Raw genomic sequence first — 17427 nt, 5'->3', positions numbered from 1 at the left:
CCCGCCCTTACGCACAGCCTCCATCCGAGCCGCGCTGCGCCTCTGCGCCGCTCCGCCGCTGGATGCCGCGCCCCCTGGTGGCCACTCGCTCTAACTGCAGAAAGCTGCGCCCGTCAGAGGAGCGGGCAGCGAGGCGAGTGACGGCGGCGGGCAGCTCCGAGCAGGCGTGGAAAACCAGGCACACGAAAATTGTTTTACTTTCCTCTGCTACCCTCCATTAAGGTCTGCTTTTAGGGATAACGGTCCGGAGCCGTGATCAACAAAATACATGATTTTTTCTTCTGTGTTTGATTTTGCAGTCTCTAAACCAGCTAATTTTTGTGGCACAGAGCAGAACATGTTTGCAGCACACAAAAAAAGCTCTTTGACACCCAGATTTATGGCTTCAGGGACTGCACACAACCAGTAGTGACGAGGTCTCATCACAACACATGCAGATTTTGCTCTCTGACTCAGGCAGAGGCTGCACCGACATGATTCAAGGAACCATCAGCAATACTTCTGTAACTGGATTTTTAAGCCACGGAATATTGCAACACAAGAAAACAGTGAGGGCTGTTTGTACTCTAATATTGCTGTGTATTCTCCCTCGGCACCGTGCGTGCATTGAGCCCACAGGGTGGAGCAGGAATTGCCTTCTGCTCCCCCTGCCCATCATCCCACACAAAGCTGAGCAGCCTTAAGGCCCCGTTGTCTTCCTACAAAATACTATCAGTGCTGACAGATTCAAGACGACGCCAAAACGTAGGATCTTCATCCACAACAACGTTTGCACCACTTATGGTGCAATTTATTAGAAAAGAATTCCTTAACGGATTTTTAAAAAAATATACATTTAAATACTGAAAACGAAAGTGTGAATGAATGTACCAAACAGTTACAGACTGGGTACGTCCACTTCCAGTTCAGTGCTCCATTCTAAGGTTATGTTCACACATTCACCGTGAGCGATGCTACTTTTGCACGGGCCATTGATACGGATGATGCTAATTCTACAAAGTGTAAAACAGGATTAAGGACTGTAACTCTGGGATTATAAACATCACAGAAAAGACTCGGAAAATCTTACCGACAAGGCGGTTATTCAGTACAGATCACGTCAAAAACCCCGTGTGGAGCAGGAAAAGCCGTTACGGAGTTCTGCCATTGAAGGCAGCTCCGTTCCGTTCCCGCAGTCTCTCCCCCGAGGCGCCGCACGGCGAGCTGCCAGCGGACGGATCGCCGTGCTGCGGTAACACCGCGACGAAGCGCCGGGCTCTTCTTTAAGAAGAGAAGTAAGTTACAATTAACTACGTGCGTTACGTAAAGTGACACGTGAGAAACCAGCTTGTGCCACCCGCGACGGGAACTCCTCGCACGGAGCCACACCACACCGAGCATCACGAGGCGTGCTCGCCGTTCGCTGCTGCGTTGGAGGCGATGTCTGGCTGTGCAGCTTTATCACTGATTGGTTCTTTCCTCCCTGAACGCGCTCCGTAATTACCGCAGCGCAGCCGCCCCGCCCGGCCTCCCCGAGCCCGGCGATGGCTCGCAGGACGCTCCGAGAGCCGCTCGCGGTGCCGGGCGGCCGCGCTCCCTCAGGTACGGGCCGTGCTGCCGCGTGCGCGTCCCGCCGCGCGCCTCAGGGCCGCCCCGCCGGGCTCCTGCAGGTCCGCGCCAGCGCGACGCACCGGGCCGCGTCGGTGGAAGCCTCTGCTGCCGTTCCGCTCCGTCGGGTGCCGCGTTTCGGCCCTCGGCGTTGTGACCGCCGCCTGCGGCTGGCGGCCCCGGGACGGACGGCGGCGGGCGCAGCGCGGAGCTGAGCCGCGTGCCCGGTTCGCCCCTCGGCCGGCGCCGCTCCCCGGGCCGGGCTCATCTCGCGCCCGCTGGTCCTGGGGCGCGCTGACACGTGCTGGGCGCTTCCGGAGCCGCTTTTCCAAACGCAATTCTCTAGGGTCGGGAGGTAATTTTTTTTCCGGTTTCTCCGGCTGGCCTCAGCGCTCAGCTGCCCTTCAGGTGACGGGAACGGCTGCTCGGCGCCCGTGCAGGCCGGGTCGGGCGCGCCGTCCCGGGCGCGGTGCCGTCGTGGCGTAGCGCAGCTCAGCGTTTCTGCGCCGTGCCGAGTTTTGGTGCCGTTGTTTTTTTCGCCTTACTCCTTTGAAAGTTGTGGTGCTCGTTAATTTGGAAGCCAGCGGGGACTTCTGGCGCCTCGCGCTCGGCTCTCGGCTGTTTAGTTGCACGGCTTACAGGCGCGCACTAAAAAATCTGAGCACCGCACGAAAACTTTTGACGTCTCTCAGCTGCTTTGAAAAAGCAGAAGGCGGTTTCCCCGTCGGGCGGGCAGAGCCCCGGTTCCCGCTTGCCCGCACGGCCAGACCGCGCAGCGCCCCGCTGGCTCTCGCGCCGTTGGTTTGTGTGCTGCCCGCCGCTCTGCGCGGCCCCAGGCGGGGGAGGGAAGGGAAAGGAAGGGCTCCCTGCTGGCCTTGGACGCTCCCCCAAAAAGCGAGCGCGTCCTCGTGCCGTCGCGTTGCAGCACGGTCAGCGTATCGCAAGAAGCTGCAGAACAGACCGTGCCGAGACCTTGAAATATCCTGGCTTTTCACTGTTGTTAAACACGGCTAACGAAGCCCTGCCCCGAGCTTCCGCTTAACAGAAACGGGGATGAGCTTCCCCAGGTGGGAGCTTGAGGGCATTTAGAATCCTGCTGCTCCTTACTAAAAGCTAATTGAACACGGTTTCCATTTCAGAGACGTCTCATTTTGCAGTGATTGCCCAAACAACGGGTCTGTGGTGGATCTGCAGCTGTAAGATCAGTAGGCTGCTTATTTACTGCTGACGCAGCAGCATAGTCAGGTGCATGTAAGCGGTGCTAGGAAGGACAGCCAAGCCCAGGTACTGCACAACTCCAGCACTGTAGGGCTGCGGCTGGCATGGCTGGAGAGTTGTTGTTTGTAAGCCTGAGTTTGTTGGCAGCTTTAAAACTTGAAGTGTCTTTGTGAACAGGAAGATGTTTCAGACGGTTTGTGTGTTCTGTGTTCAGAACTGAAGTTTCTGACAAGCCTCAGAGCTTAAATCGTTACTGTCAGATCATCTGTACTTTAATTAGTACTAATTGGTTTTGTGATTGGCAGGTATCTTAATGAAGCGTAATTAAACTTGTTAGGACACAAGTGTAAGGTGCATCTGGTTCTTATCTGCATTACTGGCTTTCTTCTGAAGTGCCTTGATCACATTGTGGAACCTTTCTTGCCGTTTCAAAACTCAAAACGTTTGGAGTTGTGGAATTTTTTGTTTCTTGTATTTAAAATGGAATCTTGTCCTTAGAATGGGTGATTGTTCCATAAGCTTACAGTGCTGGGATACACGTAAGTTGCAGTGACCAGAGCCTCGCTGACTTCCTGATTACAGCATGTGGAAGCTGTGACAGCATTTTGCTCTTTTTGCTGGATCTCTTTGGTTTACTTCATCCACAATTATATATAAAAGTAAAAATAGAGTGAAGTAAAAATAGAGTGAATTTGTGAAAGAAAATGTCTTCTTAACGTTTATTCGGGGTGTATTATTTTGTCTTCTCTGTCTAGCATGCAGTTCCATCTATAATGCTACATAAGTTGTATTTTCTTCTTGCAGTCAGAGCTGGAGGTGTGAGAGTGTCTAAAAAGCAAGAAGCCATACCTGCTGGGAGAAACACTGGGCCCAAGGGAAGGGACAAGACAAGGTACTGATGTGCAGGGCTCGGACCCCCGGCCCGTGGTTAGAGGTCGTAGGCAACGGGCTGAAGGTTAGAAAATAGACAACCGTTTGATTCCGTCGAGTTTGACACTTAAATTAACTTGTGCAATTCATAAATAAAAGGCAAGCTGGGGGCAATTTTGTGCTTAAAAAAAACAAACTTCCACATGTAAGGAAGATGCCTCACGAAACAATGAAAGGAAAAAAAAAAAAAAGTGGAATATCTGCTCTCTATGCCCTGGAACAGAAATGAAAACATCACTGCCTACCTGTAATTAGCGATTTTCAATTAGTTTCCAAAAAATAAAATGATTCTAGGCTGTCCTGTATTTCACAAGGATGCCTTGTGCAGGTCCGTGGGAGTTGGTGATAATGCACTGCAATTGGCTGTGCCTCATGAGTCAGGAGAAATGGGTTTTTGCTGTTTCAGTGACTCAGCTCATGCTTGCCTTTTTTCGTGGCGCATTCTGCCTTATTTTCTGTCACTGATCGCGAGTCGTCTGGGTCCAGTCTTGCTCCTGGCCCTTCCAAAGTCACGGTTACCTGCTGGCACACACAGACCTTTTTATCCCGTGTTTGTCACTGTGGCGAACGATTATCAATCGCTAGATTGAAACTTCAGCAGGGAATTTATCTTGCTGCAGCCACGAATCATTAACTTCACTAAATCAGTACCTCCTTTTTCAAGAGCTACAGTTCAGGTGTCCAGTTCCATCTGTAAGGACTTCATTTTAGGCCACGGAGGTATGAATGCAAATAATGGCATTATCAGAAGAATGTGCAGCCTTGTAGTGCTGAGCTAAGTTGTTTCATATCCACAGCTCGTTTTTTTGGAGCGTTGGTGATGTGGCTGTTCTGCAGTATTAAAATATTAAGAAGGAATGGGGTATTCTTGTACAAGAAGTTATTTCTTGAGTTCTTTTGGTGTCAAAAGAAAAATTGCTTCTCCTCCAACCACCCACAGCAGTGCATGAATGCTTCTTGTAGGCTTAGATTAACATAAGGAAAATGGCAGGTCAAGCTTTGCGGGTCTGAATTCCAGTTCTAGAGTTCTGTGAAATTATCCATGGTGCATTAAAAAAAAAACCCCTTCTTGAAATATTTAATGATATTTGTATATAGGTTTTTCTTTATATATAAATACAAAGGAAACAACATGGATTTTCCATTTCTCTATTCTGAGACAGCACTTCCCTCTTCGTACTCTTGTATTCTTTAATGTGATTAAGGGATTTGGCTGCAGAACCTGAATTTCTATTACAAAATATGTTGTGTTAAGAAGTCTGAAAAACAGTTGTCAGTGTTTTTGCAAGTTAGAGATGCTATCTACTATTTTTTTCTCTTTTGCAGTGTTGTCAGTATTTCAAAAATGCACCACGTGGATGTCATGCTGCGCAAAGTAAGTAGGCCTGGAAGAACAGGATGTGTATTTGTCAGGACCTCTCCACGAAGCTGAAGATAGAATGTCAGAAAGTGAATTTTCCTTAAATTGCTGTTGCCTGATGTTTGTAGGTTTGCCATCTGCTGCTGGACATTCCTGAGATGATCTGTTATGTCACAAGTGTGGGGCTTACTTGTAACTAGTTGTCTTCTCTGCTATCTATGATTCCACTCCTATTTAACGTTGAATAAGTAGACATGGAGTTGCTGTGTGCACCCCTTATAGAAAGGCACTGCGACATATCAAGATGTGTGGGTTTTTTAAGGTGGTACATTGCAAATTTATTGAAATGTGGGCAAAAAAATAACAGTGACATAGTAAGTTATTCTGGCTTTAACCCCAGCTCTGCCGAAAAGAAAACCCACAGTCCTCAGCATCGCCCAACTATAGAAATAGCTTTAGCTTCTCTAAAGGTTCAACTTGGCAAAGAGAAGAGAGTGCTTAGAAAGAAGTGAGTAATGTTGATGAGAAGTGCATTGCTGGTAAGCTAATGTAAAACTGCAGGTCGTTGAGGCAACAAGGGCAGCGTGTTCCACTGTAGATCTGTATGCAGTTATGTCACTCGAGGCCTGGTGGTCATTTTCTTGATTTCTCTCTTGGAAATACTGTTGAGGTTGTACTGTGTGTATATAGATTTGTGTCACAAATCTATTGATGGACACTTCATTCATTATAATGGCTCTGCCATTAGATGCTGTCTCGTAACTCTCACTCGGTTGATGCAGTCTTACCCTTACACACTGCAAAAGCTGTTTAACGAGCTGCTTTTTAATTTGCATGCTAATCAGAAAACCTGACAGCTCTCATCTGTTTTTCATACATATGTGATCTTTAGATTGTGAAACATACAAGGGCTTCCTCATCTGTAGAGCTTGGTTAAAAAAACCCAAACCATCGGTCGCATTTCAACATGAGCCTTTCATCAACAGATGGGATCAAAGCCTTGCTATGCAGATCTTGAAATTTGGCTTAGACCTATTTGCTAAGGTGAATGGTTACATCGTCCTGTTTTTCTTCTCCTTCCGATCTCCTCTGCTCTTAACCAGCACTTTCTTCTCCAGCTGGCTCCTAGACTCTCGTACATAAAGCTCAGGACTAAGTTTAGAAAGTAATAATTAAATACGACAGTGATGGTTGTTTGAATCGGAAAGTAAGAATTTGAAGCAGCCTGCTGTTAGCTGTGGGATACAGTTTTTGCTCTGCTTTCTGTATCTTAGCAAACGATCTTGCGGACAGCTGGGAAAAAAATGAAAAAAAATCAGTCACAAAGTCATGCTGATGTTCTGTTTTTAAACCAGGGATTATTAATTGTGCAGTCTCTGAGTTGTGATGTGTTGATCACTTGAACTTTTCAGATTTAGGTTTTACTATGTTCTTTAGCCTGCTTTCATGTGATCAAAATTAGGAAGCGGACAGTGGAAAAGCTGTATTTCATTACAACTTCTTTTCCCCACTTTTAATGTTACAGATAAGCCACAATATCCCTGCAGCAGCGTTACAAGTTGCTCACCAAAAGCCACTGCCTGCCTTGGAGAAGTTCATGCTGCCTAAAAGAATTTATATTATTCAACAGCCACGGAAATGTTAAGACATGCCTTTAAGAAAACAAAAAAAAAAACAAAAAGTTCACTTTGAAGCAAATTTCTATTCTAAATAGAGTGTAGCATACTGGTAAAAGGATCAAAAGCTTGGCTGCCTTGTTATCCCACTGCATTTCTGTTGGTGACAATAAAATACTTTCTAAAGAGAGTTACTGGGGTTGTACTGAAATGTCATGGCTCTGTCTGATCTGATTTTGCTGGTGTTTGGTAGTTGCTCAGTGCTGAGAAGTCCAGCAGCCTCACCTGCCCTGGGAGTTTTCACTGAAAACTGCCCACCCTCTTTTCAGTAATATTTCCTGTTTTGTTTTTTAATGTACTGATAGCAAAGCTGAATGTGATCCTGAGCAAGGTCACAGCTGGAAGATGTTCCTGATAGAGTTTACAACAACTGTAAATGATCTCAAATGCTTCTTAAAAGCCAAACTGCCTGACGTGTTGACCTTGATGTTTGTTTTGATCTTTTTGCAATTATTTTTTTTTAATGATTTAGGCTGAGGGGTTCCATACTGATTTTTGTTTCAAGTTCAATCTTAGGAAACTTCAGAAGGAAGTATCCTTGAACCTTGCCTGCTTATACTGTCAGCAGAGACAGTAAAATAGTCCGAGTCCTGCAGAGGATAACTGTAGTCTGCTGCTGGTTGGTTGGTTGGGCAGCTCAGCCTTTTACTGCTCTGAATTTAGCTCTGCTGGGATCTTTTCTTTAAGGTAGCAATTGCAGATAAATATGCCACTAAAATTACAGTAAAGCAGTCCAAATAGACTTCCTCAGTATATAAAATTATGTTTAGAATTACATTAGTGTTGTCACTGAGACCTTCTGATGGCGTGCTTTGCATGTGACTGCAGCAGAAATCGCTCCATCGCGGAGGGATCCCCGATGGGCTGCCCAGCATCAGCAGCACCACTTAACGGGGATGTCTGCTTCACCTTACTTGTCCATGAAAGGTAAATAACTTTATGTTGATTAGAGATTCAGTTGTGATTGCAGTAGGTGGTGATTAGAGTAGTTATGTGCACTAAGTAATGCAGCTGCATCCTCAGCAAGTAGGACAAATTCAGATATCGGGGCTCCTGTGTAGAAGGCTGTTTGTTCTCTCGTGGTCCTTCTGTGGCTGACTGGCTGTAAGATATTGCTGTTAGCCTGGACAGCAGCAGCAGTGCACTGTGTGGGTATTTAAGCTGCAGGTACAGGACTTGGAAAACAGGTAGTTCTGCCTTTCTGTCACACAGCTCGTTCTTCTGCCTCCCAGGCTGGTTGCATGTGGAAATGAACATAAAAGGTTTGAGTTAGAGAAGTCCAGTGTGTGGAATTATCTGTGCTGCCGTGGCCAAGAGCAGCACAGAGGGCTCCAGCATGTCGGCTGATACGTGTCAGTTCCCAACGGAATGAATGCCAGGATGTTCTTTATTCTAATCTTTATTTTTTCTGAAGAAAAAGTAGTGGCTGGTGAAAATACGTTGGGATTCTAAAGGCTGCTATGGAGGTTTTCCTCTCAAGTAATCACTTTCTGAAAACTTATTCTGGCCGAGGATTTCGTGACAAATGAGATCATTTTAGGAAAAACATTTTCTTCTCTTGGATTACACCTGTCAGCCCCCACCAGATCAAGGTTAACTGGGCACCTTGTTGTTCTGGGTTGTGTTTAACATAAGCCTGAGCAGAGAATCCATCCAAGCATCTTCTCTCACTGCCTTCCTGGGGTGGTGCATACCCTGGCACATGCAGGAATCTGATACACCCTGTTCAGAGGAGCTATTCAAATAGCTTGGGAACAGAGATGTGGGATCCCTGGTTCTGTCCTGCACCTTTAGGGTGATGGAAACATCACAGTCCTAGCTGTGTGCAGATCATGCAGCAGAATTCCAGTCTGGTATTGCAGTGCTTCATTGCTGCAGTTGTATAAACACCTGTGTTGTGATGCAACATTAACTGTCTCTGCTGTGATCATCAGTAAACAAAAGGCTCTGACTGCACTTCTATTTGTTCCATGTTGGATTTTTTCAGCCTGTTTTCCAATGAACATTATCTAAACAGTTTAAAATAATATATTCCAGATTAAGATGGTATGCTCAATGCTAAAGATAGCTGTAGGAAGTGAATTGATTGACATAGATCCAAATTTCCAGGTAGAAGAAGGTATTAACAAGAAACCGGAAGGCCTAACTTTGATAAGCTCAGATTATTAGCTGTACTAAATGCAGGGCAGGTGCAGGCTGCTCTTTTGCTCTAATACACTTCTTGCAGAGTAAGAAATCCTGACAACTGATGTTCCTCGCTCCTGTTCTGCCAGCAATGTCCCCCGTGCCTTTACTACAGGTAGCCTTTCGTGTTTGTTTTCTGGCTTTGCAGCAAACCTGAAAGTATATAGAGAATAAACTCTTCTGCTTACGTGCTTTATGATTAAGAACACCCCCTTTTCAGCTGAGTCGGTCTTTTACTTTACTGTAGTATTCTTACAAGTGCATTGTCAGGTACATTGGTTTTTTTTCTTAAATTATTTCCATTTATTAAGATGTTTTAGGAGAATTCTTAATAAGAAACAAACACCTTAAAAATACGTATTTCAAACTTTTAATAGATTCAACTTAGTTTTCCATCCTGCTACAATTAATCAGCTTTGCCTTCTGTTTAGGTACTTTTGTTTAGATCTAGTCTTGATACATTATTTTGCCATGATTACTTTAGCATCAACTACAGCTAAATCCAGAGTATAAGCAACAGATGAAGTTGGTTTGCTGGAAGTGATGAAAGCCTTGCAAGAAGCCTGTTTTCTTCAAAATTATTGCAAATGATGCAGGCACTTGACAAGAATGGCACGGTTTCAGGAAACACGTTCCTCTGTTGAGCTTCTTGATGAAAACAGTGTGGCTCATATGCTGTTATGTTTTGCCTGTAGACTTCAAAATGGCCTAGAGATGGGAGTGGCTGAAGCCAAGTGGCAATGGAAACCACAGAATTCTATAAATGCTGGTTGGTTTTAAGGTCTTCAGAACATTCTTAAATTTGATAGTGTTATGCATTCTGTTTGAAGGCTTAAATAAAGCGGGTTTCCCTGGATAGGGATGAATTTCTTGAGCAAAGATGAGTCTCTACCTCTTAGCACTTATTCTTCCTGCTTGTGAGATATTCCACAGAGCTACTTGGATTTGGAGGTATGAAACTTCTGGAGTGTTCTGGAGTGAATTATTGCACTATTCAGTGTACAGACTTAAATCTGAATTGATTGTACATATTTCTGATTTTTATGCAAAGTCATGCAGCGGATGAAATGACAAACAAAATGGGTCTAATCTGGAAACTTACAACACAAGGGAGCTGTAACAAAAGCCTATTTAAAACATGTCTTCCTTCCAAGAACAGACTTACTCAGTCTGTTCCTCTCCACACAGCACACACAGATTTGCCAGAATTCTTGCTCATTAACCTTTCCTTGCTGCACAAAACCCAGTTTTGATAACTAATGCACACATTTGCATTTATTGAATTCCCCTTTACCTTCAGTGGTAGAGGGAAGAGTATGTTTCTGGACTGTGGGAATTCCTTGGACTAATCAGTGTTGTCTGCAGTACTGTGTGCACAACTCCTAAAGTGGGTTCACAGTAAACAGTCTTTTGTTTTGGAACTGTCCCTGATGACTGTGGTTTCAACACAGTCATAACACCAAGCTGGCAGGAAGCATCGATGTGCCTGGGGGTAGGAGAGCCCTGCCGAGGGATGTGGACAGCTGGGCCGAGGCCACTGGGTGAAGTTCAGCACGTCCAAGGGCTGCGTCCTGTGCTTTGGCTGCAGCAACCCCAGGCAGCGCTGCAGGTGTGGGGCAGAGTGGCTGCAGGGCTGCCCGGGGTGTTGGTCAGTGCTGGGCTGAGCGTGAGCCAGCGGTGCGCCCAGGTCACCAAGAAGGCCAACGAGGTCCTGGCTGTATGAGAAACAGCGAGCAGGGAAGTACCGAGTCTGAGCGCTGTGTTCAGTTTTGGGGCCCATGCTGCAAGAAAGACACCGAGGCCCTGCAGTGTGTTTGGAGAAGGGCAATGAAGCTGGTGAGGGTTGGAGCACAGGCCTTATAGGGAGCGGCTGGGGGAGCTGGGATTGTTGAGTCTGGAGAAGCAGAGGCTCAGGTATGACCTTACTGCTCTCTGCAGTGACCTGCAGGGTGGCTGTGGTGAGGTGGTGGTCGGCTTCTCCAACAGGCACAGCAATAGGACTGCAGGGAACAGCTGCGAGCTGCGCTGGAGGTTGGGTGGGATGTTAGGAAGCAGTTCTCTGAGAGAGCGCTCAGGCACCGATGGGCTGCCAGGAGGCAGGGGAGTTTCCAACCCTAGAGGAGTTCAAGAAGCATTCAGATGTTGTACTAAGGGATGTGGCTTAGCAGGAGCTGCTGGTGATAGGGGTGGTTGGACAGGGTGATCTGGAGGTCTTCTCCAACCCTCAGCATTTGGTCGACTGCGCCATTGAACCGGGCTTGGACTTGGCAATTGTTTCCAGTCTTTTTCAGCTATTCCACGCTGTAAGGTGTTTTGGCTTCCCTTTTTATTAGTCACTGTTTCCCTTCTCTTTGACAAAACCATGGAGAGAATGATTCAACCTGATAATGAGCATCTTTACTCTTCTTGTCAAACTTGGCTGCAGACGCAGTGCTGCGCATTATTCCACTCTTTCTGGATTTTGATGGGAAGCTGCTGGGTAGTGTTATGCCAGACAAATTTCTGTTAATTCCTTTTGTAACAGATTACCAACTTTAAGTTCATTGAAGAGATGGATAAAATTGTGAAGTCTGAATATTTCCTACCTTCCAGCTTTCCTAGTTTGCTAACACACAAGATGCAGTGCAGGCTTTGCAATCGTATCCAAGAATTTCAGAAGCCTCAGTAGTTTGTATGAGCACACCAATCTGCCACAAGAGGTAGCAATGTCTGCATCTTAACTCAGGTTCAGCCAGCTAAGTCAGCTCCTGGAGACAGCTTATAGCATGGGAGAGCAGATATTTAGCCTGCAAAAAAATTGTTGAAATAGTTTCAAAGAAAAATAATAGATTAATTTCTGAAATCATCATTTGCTATTTCACAGAGGACTCCAGAAGCTGTAGAGATACGAAAGGTGTAACAGTTGCTAAATGGTTCCTTTTGCTCCCTACCTTCTCAGTGTTCATAGCTTAGTTGATTAGACCAAGACATAAAACAAGGAATGCAGGAAAGTACGTTTTTATTAGGCACATTCACGTAATCAGCATTTGCTGCTTTTATAGATGCTTTCATGCTGTATTTTTAAACTTCAGAACGAATCCATTCCACCATGAACTGGGCAGTGCCGGGAAACTGGATCCATCATTTCACATCCCTGTGTGGAAAGGAATGGTGTTTCTGAAGCTAACTTCATTTACTTCAGAAGTGACTTTTATGTAAAGGAATAATTGGAGTTCTTTCGAAGCTGTTACAAAGGATTTGTATTTATTCTGTGGCCATCATTCCAATTGTAAAACATACGATAAATATATACTGAAAGAGAACAGTCACTAAAATGAGTAATGACTTTAAACTTTAATTCAACCTACTTTCGCTGCTCATAACTTTTTGAAATTCCTTCTAGCTTAAATCTTCCTTATTTGGTATGGTGGTGGTTGTTGGTTTTTTTGTAATGAAGAGCCATAGCAAACTCTGAGCTGCCTTTAAGCTACCCGAGTCTGAAATATTTATTCTCTATATGTTACTGTCAAGAAACATCAAATGCAGTGGAAAGCAAGAATATGCATTTAAAAAAATGGCTGAAGTGTAGAATTTCAGGCTTGTTTTGTTCTATGGATCTCAGCCTTAAAACATATGAAGTTAAAAAGCTAAATTTAGACTCAGATGTTTTGTTGGAGATGTTTAAAGATGGGCAGGCATATAGTTTGGTCAGTGCATATGCACTCAAATTCTGTGCAGAAGTTTTTTGAGGTTTCTGAAGACAGTATTTGTTATGAATTTCTTTCCAGTTATGTTGAACTCTGGCCTCAAACTTCAGTAAGGCCAACTTTAGGTGATTGCTATCTTTAATATTAATGATTTCTAACTGAATTAAACTGGCAAACAGTAAACAGGAGGCATTTTTAACTGCTACAAACGTATTTGCCACGATGCATTTGTGACTTCTTTCAGGAACTTAACGCATGAGGGCTTTGCTGAGAATGCCTTTATCTGTGTGCTCACATTCCCACGCACCAAAACGGGGTGGAAGGATGGCAGCGGTGGAATGTTCCAAAGCTCTGGGACAGGAGGAAATGCTGCACGAATCTCAAGGGGAAAAACACGATTTTGTTATGTAGGAAATGACACCTAATGCTTCAAAAATCCCAAGGATGTAACAAAATCAATGGATTGAAAAGCTGGAAGCACTGGAAGCACATTCCAAGTCATTAATTCTCATTTTTATTGTCTGAATATTTTTGTGCACAAGGAGTGGGGAACTTCCCACTGATTCTCAGCAACTGCCCTAAGAGCTTAAGTTCAAAGAGGGCTGTAGGAAATTCTGAACAAACAGGAGTTCTCCTGTGTATTTTGGGTTTTGCCTTGTGGCTTCTTGCATTTCGAGCAGAAAGGTACTCAAAGTGCATTAATATTTTTACCCTAGGTTTTCTGCTGAATTGCATTGTAACCAACCGTACTTTTTAAATACTCATTGCTGTTAAGCTCCTTTAAAAGATTCCCCAACATTACTTAGTTCTATTGTTGCAAAAAGTAAAGCAGAATGTTATGAATATTATTTTTACAACTTGTGGCCCATAGCAATGTCTCACATACCAGTTGTTTGTAGGAGTTCAGAGGTGTGACCGTGACAGGTTTCCTGTGCAAGCAAGGCTATAATCCAAATTCTGCTTGTTCTGAAAGAACAAGAGCTTCTTTAGGGATTGTTAGACTCTTTATTTCTTGCCAGCAATACCAGGACCTGTAATGCACCATTCAGTCATCCTATTTTCTCATTTCTCCTGTAGCTGTCTCAGTCCATTTGATTGTGGATTACTTGCATATGTATGCATTGGAGATGTGTCCTAGGCTTTGTTCCTTGTGCTGCATGTATGCAGTTGGCTGTCTCTGAGCAGTGCCTCTGAATGTGTGCTCGTGGATCATACCTGCACGGATTGAATGACAGCACTTCTTACTGTCCCCTATCCAAAGTTTACTACCCATCTCTTGCTGCTTTTCCAATTCAGTGGAACAACAGAGAAGATGCAATCTCCTTTACTGCTTCCAGGCAATCTTGCAGAAGTTAAACAAGGGGTTAACACTTATCTGAAGATCTGCAGATGAAATAGAAAACCTGTTGGGTAAGTTAGCTGATGCACGCAGTGATCACAGAAGTTTGAAAGAGGTGTTGTTTATAACTTGATATTAATCTTCACTCTTTTTGCCTGTAAAGCCCTGTGACCAATTTCTAGCCTGGCTTCATGGGGAAAAGGGTCTACATATAATTCCTGTGTGCATACCTATGTGTTCCTCTTCCCAGAATAGCTTTAGAACCAGTTGGTTCATTTCAGGTCTAACTGGAGGATGTGAGCTTGAAATAGGAGGCCAAGATGAAATTACCTTCTACTCGTCTCCCACTGTGCAAAAGGCAGCATCACAAACAGAAGCAGGCTGAGACATCAGGTAGCTGTGTGCTGGGTGAATATCATGAACCTTGAATTGGTACTTAACTTTCTTAAATATTTGCAGATGCACAAAGCTACTGAATATAAATTGCTGTTGTTATTCTACTAGTTAGAGGACAAATTACTTTCTAAAATTCATTAAACCAATTTTCTACCAAATTATTATTTTGCATGAAACTCAAACTGACAGGGTAAAAGCAGTGATGTTGAAAGAGAGCTCTTAACATTTAAGATAAGAATGTTAAGATGGGCCCAAATTAACGTAAGCAGTAGCAAAGCTGAGCAGAAAAAGAAGCCTGATTTTTGTATTCTTCCTCATCCGTAACATTACAAGGGAGCACTGCTGCCATTATATTTCTCCTCTGTCTGAAGTTCCCATTCTCCAGAACAAGTCTCTAAAACTGCTAGAAGCTTGCATGATAATGTGGGGCTATGAGGACAACCTGTACTGCGCTTCCACAGTGAGGGTTTGGTAATGGGAGGCTGCAGGGGTGGCCTCTATAAGGAGTCCAGAAGCTGCTGCATGCTGAATCAGAGCCGGCTCCTAAAGGGGCTGCTGCTGGCCAGGGCTGAGCCTGCGGATGGTGCTGCTTCCCCGCTGCGAGAGCACGGTGAAGGAAGGGGAAGAACTGCTGGGAGGCCTGAAGGATGGGACCTGTGATATGGAGCTGTGCTGGAGCAGCTCTTGAAGGACAGCGTGCAGTACAGAGCCGGGCTGAAGCGGTGCCTGGAGAGCTGCAGCCTGTGGGGAACCCACTTGGAATTGGCTCAGGAAGGACAACGTCCATGAGAGGGACCGCATGTGGAGCAGGAGCAGAGACCACAGAGAAGTGATAGGATTGGATTGCTGTGAGCTGACTGCACCCCTATTCCTCTGTGCTGTTTATGGAGAGGAGGTAAAAGAGGGTGAATGGAAGGAAGGTGCTTTTAGTTCTCACTGCTCTGGTCTGCTGTCTTTCTACAGCTAATAAATGACTTTCATCTCTCTGTGCTGCCTCTTTTGCCCATGCTGGTGCTTGGTGAGGGATCTCCCTGTCCTTATCTCAGCCCCTGAAGTTTTCCTCCCTGTGTTTCCTCCCTTGTTCTGTTGAGGAGGAGTGAGAGCGGTGAGGCTCAGTGAGATCCTATCAGTGCGAAACCAGTGCAGGGCCACAGCTTCTGTGGAAAAGAACAGAGAGGCTGAAGAATTTCAGTGGCTGAGACTAGACAGATTATCTGGAAATTATCTGAAGTGTGTGGAAGGCACAAAGGGCAGAACAGCAGAAGCAGAAAACCGGATGTGTGCTGAATTCTTCCCAAGAAAAAGCTACTGATGGGAGCAGAAGCCCATGTAGCTGTGATCAAAAGTATTGTTTTGCTAGGGCAAATAGGGAAATGTTGAAATCAGCTAAAATTGTCCCAGTTCTGAGCTGTCCTGTGAAAGAGGAGGACTTAAATCCAACTGACAGGACTATTTCAAAAATTCTAGTTGTGTATATGGAGAAAGAGAGAGCAAGCTCTGGACCTGACTCAGAATTTGTCTCACGACAGCAGTGTCATGGCTCTGTTTTTCTATCTCAGATTTCAAAGGCAAAATTATAAAAGGCTGCCAGAGCTGAGACATTTCCTCTGAGAGAATTGCTCTCTTTCCAGACATGGCCTCGCTGCAGAATAGAGGGAAGAGTTCTCTGCAGGAAGAGGTAGAGCTGCCTTTGTTCTGGGACAGGTCTCCAGTTCCTGAGCTTCTGGAGTCAAAATGAAGGAAGTGGCAGACAGCGAACCACTGCTGGTGTGCCCCGAGAGTCTTCATCTCCATGCTCTGCCTCTGTGATATCATACAAGGCAGTTGTGCCAGATGTTCTTGTGAGGATGCCCTTGTTCTGTGTCGGGCTGCCCCTTGTTTCTGAGCACAGACATGGGTCCTCTCTTCTGCTGCGCACAGATATTCTGAAAGATGCTGCGTGAAATGCATGCATAGATAGAAAATGTTCTAGAATAGTCTGGCGCTGTAGTAATTATTTGGCAGTTGAACTCAGATTTAGTTTTTCATGATGAATTAAACATGAACATAAATCATAGTTTGCTCAGCATAGTTTGCTCAGTAAATGTTTTGTACTGTCCCTACATTTTCCTTCTTTGGTGTGAGGAAGATTAATCTTTTTGGTAATTATATGAAACTATGTTGTTGAATGGTATGTAGAGAAGCTGAGCTGTTTGGCCGGGATGCAGGGAATGGCTGAAGCATCGGGTGCTTGGGATGTAAAAGGCAAACAGTTTGAGTTTGGGAAGGAAAAGCACATCATATTCTACTAACGTTATTGAGGTTGTGCTCATCATGGTGGCACGCAGACTGCCACTGCTAAAACTCTGTCTGCACCTATAAAAAACATCACTTTAAAGCCATTAATGTGAGATGGTTTCAATGTACTGGTGACTTACTGGAGATAATGCTCTGTAGTGGTTACCTTGATACAGCCCATCGGGGTTACCACAGCTGCACCAGAGGAAAAATATCTGTACCTCATTTCCAGTAGGATTTGGCACCAGCAGTGCAGTTACAACTCACCACTTGTGGTATAACATTCCTCCCCACTCTTGGAATTAAGAGATCTTAATTTCAGCATTAAAAGCCGGCTAGCTTGACTACTGAGCTACTCCAATTCACAGACTCTGAGTTACGCTGAGATCTCATCACCAGGTACATTCTATCTATTTGGTGTTCAGTTCAAGATGTCCTACTTTAAAAGCATGAGGTGAATGCTGAGATTTTGAAGTAGAATTCTCCAGTTGTGAAATAAGAGATTACTAAGTAACAATTAAAGCATTACTTGAGGAACACAGCTGAATTATTTATACAGGCTAAAGCTCCGAGGGCCCTTGATGGTGGGTTAGAAGCGGACACCCAAGTTGCCTTCAGCCATCCGTATGTCCTTTGGGCTGGGAGCCTCGCTCCTGTGACACGTTCCTCATCAAGCGCAGCTTGGTTTATCCCTGCAGTTGTCAAAACCACTGCATTGAGGTGAATGGTTCTCAGCCCCCTTTCACCTTAATGTGCTGATCTGAAGAAGAGGCA

At 44.9% G+C, this 17427-nt stretch overlaps 1 protein-coding gene across 4 annotated transcripts; it reads left to right on the top strand.

Moving 5' to 3' along the window:
• Positions 1-786: 786 nt before the first annotated feature.
• Positions 787-17378, top strand: DAPL1 (death associated protein like 1). 4 transcript variants are annotated; one of them, XR_008204867.1, is made up of 6 exons: positions 787-1581; positions 2727-2783; positions 3610-3697; positions 5062-5110; positions 13938-14051; positions 16008-17378. XR_008204867.1 is itself a non-coding variant. In XM_052675961.1 (5 exons), the coding sequence occupies exons 1-5, from the start codon at positions 1524-1526 to the stop codon at positions 13995-13997; spliced, it is 312 nt and encodes a 103-aa protein (XP_052531921.1). In that variant the 5' UTR covers positions 787-1523; the 3' UTR covers positions 13998-14209. The 4 variants fall into 4 exon arrangements, 3 of the variants coding, with proteins under 3 accessions (XP_052531921.1, XP_052531919.1, XP_052531920.1); XM_052675961.1 differs by lacking the exon at positions 16008-17378 and having other exon boundaries at positions 13938-14209; XM_052675959.1 differs by lacking the exons at positions 13938-14051; positions 16008-17378 and adding an exon at positions 6621-6901 and having other exon boundaries at positions 887-1581.
• The last annotated feature ends 49 nt before the right edge of the window (positions 17379-17427 follow it).

This window comes from Tympanuchus pallidicinctus, unplaced genomic scaffold (genome assembly GCF_026119805.1).
Source record: "Tympanuchus pallidicinctus isolate F22 unplaced genomic scaffold, pur_lepc_1.0 scaffold15, whole genome shotgun sequence".
In the NCBI taxonomy this organism is placed as follows: domain Eukaryota; kingdom Metazoa; phylum Chordata; class Aves; order Galliformes; family Phasianidae; genus Tympanuchus; species Tympanuchus pallidicinctus.
Note: the sequence above shows the minus strand (reverse complement) of the source record. Positions and strands in the feature narration are given on the sequence as shown.

Bases quoted from the DNA above. Each gene is read 5' to 3' on its own strand.
- DAPL1 (XM_052675959.1), top strand. From the start codon at position 1,524: ATGGCTCGCAGGACGCTCCGAGAGCCGCTCGCGGTGCCGGGCGGCCGC. The intron at 1,582-2,726 runs GTACGGGCCGTG...TTTCCATTTCAG, and splicing joins GGGCGGCCGCGCTCCCTCAG to AGACGTCTCATTTTGCAGTG. The intron at 5,111-6,620 runs GTAAGTAGGCCT...TTAATGTTACAG, and splicing joins TGGATGTCATGCTGCGCAAA to ATAAGCCACAATATCCCTGC.